The sequence below is a fragment of the Lactuca serriola genome, chromosome 1 (genome assembly GCF_051521515.1).
Source record: "Lactuca serriola cultivar US96UC23 chromosome 1, Lser_US96UC23_V15, whole genome shotgun sequence".
NCBI lineage: Eukaryota > Viridiplantae > Streptophyta > Magnoliopsida > Asterales > Asteraceae > Lactuca > Lactuca serriola.
Genome location: NC_136408.1, coordinates 51,302,500 through 51,305,168, shown reverse-complemented (window position 1 = coordinate 51,305,168; position 2,669 = coordinate 51,302,500). Strand labels below are relative to the sequence as shown.

The window sequence follows — 2,669 nt, the reverse complement described above, 5'->3', positions numbered from 1 at the left end:
GCCCGTGAGCGGGAGATAGAGTTGGACTTCTGCACCAATCGGAAGCCTGAGCAGGCAAAAAAAGCAATAGGCCAGGCTAAAAATCCTAAGACCTCAGACTCATCCAGTATGGGCCAACAGGGCTGGGGCTGGTGTGCCAAGTGTGAGAGATCACATGGTGAGGCTTGCCAAGGGTCGGACACAGTCTGTTATACCTGTGGTCAGCCGAACCACGTGAGTAGGGACTGCCCCAAGAAGGGCTTAATTTGTTTTCATTGCAACCAAATCGGCCACAAACGGGCCGATAGTCCGAAGTTGTAGGGAGGGGGAGGAGCAGTGGCGGCGCCTGCACCTGTCACCATGAGTATTATAGATGGCCGCCCTGCTAAGGTGGATGCTACAGCGGTGAAGAGCCGTGCATTTCAGATGACTACCGAGGAGGCTCGGGAAGCGCCAGACGTCGTGGCTGGTATGTGTTTAATCTTTCCTGATCCATATTTATTTGTATTGCTTATGTGTATTTTTGTGCTCGTGAATAGGGACCTTTTTGGTTAATGGTATGTCGGCTCACGTTCTATTCGATTCAGGTGCTAGCCGATCATTTGTATCTCTTACGCTTAGCAAGAAGTTTTGGGATGCGTCGGGGACCTTGGTGTCCCTGCTTGAGGTTGAAATTGCAGATAACCATACCGTGAGTGTTGCGAGGGTGTATTGGGACTGTATCCTAAATGTGCTTGGAGAGAGGTTCCGTGTTGATCTTGTCCCGATACTGTTACGGGGGATGAAGGTGATCGTCGGGATGGACTGGTTGGGGGCCAATGGGGCCATGATTGATTTCGAGCGCCAGCTGGTGAGGGTTCGAACCCCAAGTGGGGGAGAATTGGTTATCCATGGAGAGAGGGCCTCGCATGGGCCAACCCTCTATTCAGCTACGAGGGCTAAAAGATTGCTTCATCAGGGCGGTTTGGGATTTTTGGCATATACCTCATATACAAGGGTTAAGACCACGACTGATGTGGGCAATGTTCCGCTTGTACAGGAGTTTCAGGATGTCTTTCCTGAGAAGTTACCTGGAGTGCCTCTGGAGAGGCAGGTGGAGTTTCGCATTGATTTGGTAACGGGTGTTGCTCTTATAGCCAAGGAACCGTACCGACTAGCTCCGCCCGAGATAAAGGAGCTATCTACGTAACTTTAGGAGATGCTAGACCGAGGGTTTATCTGTCCGAGCAGTTCCCCATGGGGAGCACCGATCCTGGTCGTGAAAAAGAAAGATGAGTCACACGGGATGTGTATTGATTACCGAGATCTAAACAAACTAACGGTGAAAAACTGTTATCTGCTACCGAGGATCGACGATTTGTTCAATCAACTGTAGGGTGCGTCTTGGTTTTCCAAGATTGATCTTCGGTCGGGGTACCATCAGATGAGGATTCGGGATGAGGACATACCAAAGACAGCTTTCAGGACTCGGTATGGGCACTATGAGTTTGTGGGGATTCCATTTGGGCTCACCAATGCCCCAACAATGTTCATGGACCTCATGAACAGAGTGTGTAGACCGATGCTGGATCGGTCGGTGATCGTTTTCATTGATGATATCCTGGTCAATTCTAAGACCAAGGAGCAGCATGAGCAGCATCTGAGGGAGGTATTGGAGACATTGAGAGTGGAAAGGCTTTATGGCAACTTCTCAATGTGTGATTTCTGGCTGCGAGAGGTGCAATTTTTGGGGCACATCATCAACCATGAGGGTATTTCGGTGGATCTAGCCAAGGTTAAGGCAGTGATGAAGTGGGAAGTACCGAAGAATGTATCCGAGATCCGTAGCTTCTTGTGTTTAGCGAGCTATTATCGGAGATTCATCCAGGATTTATCCAAAATCATCGTGCTTTTGACCCGCTTGACCAAGAAGAATGTGACATTTCGATGGGGCACAGATCAATAGTTGGCTTTTGAGACCCTGCAACAGAGGTTATGTGAGGCTCCGATTCTAGTGCTGCCTGAGGGGCTGGATGACTTGGTGGTGTACTGTGATACATCAATCTTAGGGTTAGGAACGATACTGATGTAGAGGGGGCATGTGATAGCTTACACCTCGAGGAAGCTGAAGCCTCATGAGGCGAATTGCCCCACTCACGACCTGGAATTGGGGGAACTGGTGTTTGCCCTCAAGATTTGGAGGAACTATTTGTATAGGGTACGATGCACTATTTATACTGATCATAAGAGCCTGAAGTACTTGATCGATCAACAGAACCTCAACATGTGGCAGAGGATGTGGTTAGATGTGCTGAAGGACTATGATTGTGAGATCTTATACCATCCAGGGAAGGCCAATGTGGTGGTCGGTCCTTTGAGCCGCAAGGCTGCGGGTTCCCCGATTGGGAACGTTTGTTCGAGGATGACAATGATCTCTCCATTGTGGGATATGATCAAAGAGGCTCAGTTCGAGGGTGTGAAGAAAGAGAACTGGAAGATAGAGTGGATTCAGGGTCAGTATCCCTTGTTTGTTCAGGATAGCCGAGGTCTTCTGACACAGTGTGTCCGAGTGTGGGTACCAGTAACCGGAGGAGTAAGACAAAAGATATTAGAGGAGGCACACAAGTCCAATTTCTCTATACACCCAGGGGATACAAAAATGTATATAAACTTGAGACTGAGTTACTAGTGGCCTTGCATGGAGCGGGAGA

At 49.0% G+C, this 2,669-nt stretch overlaps 1 protein-coding gene across 1 annotated transcript; it reads left to right on the top strand.

Moving 5' to 3' along the window:
* The first annotated feature begins 339 nt into the window (after nt 1-339).
* On the top strand, nt 340-1,168 carry LOC145054803 (uncharacterized). Its single transcript, XM_079003065.1, has 2 exons — nt 340-448; nt 519-1,168. Exons 1-2 carry the CDS (start codon nt 340-342, stop codon nt 1,166-1,168), a joined length of 759 nt encoding a protein of 252 aa, XP_078859191.1.
* The last annotated feature ends 1,501 nt before the right edge of the window (nt 1,169-2,669 follow it).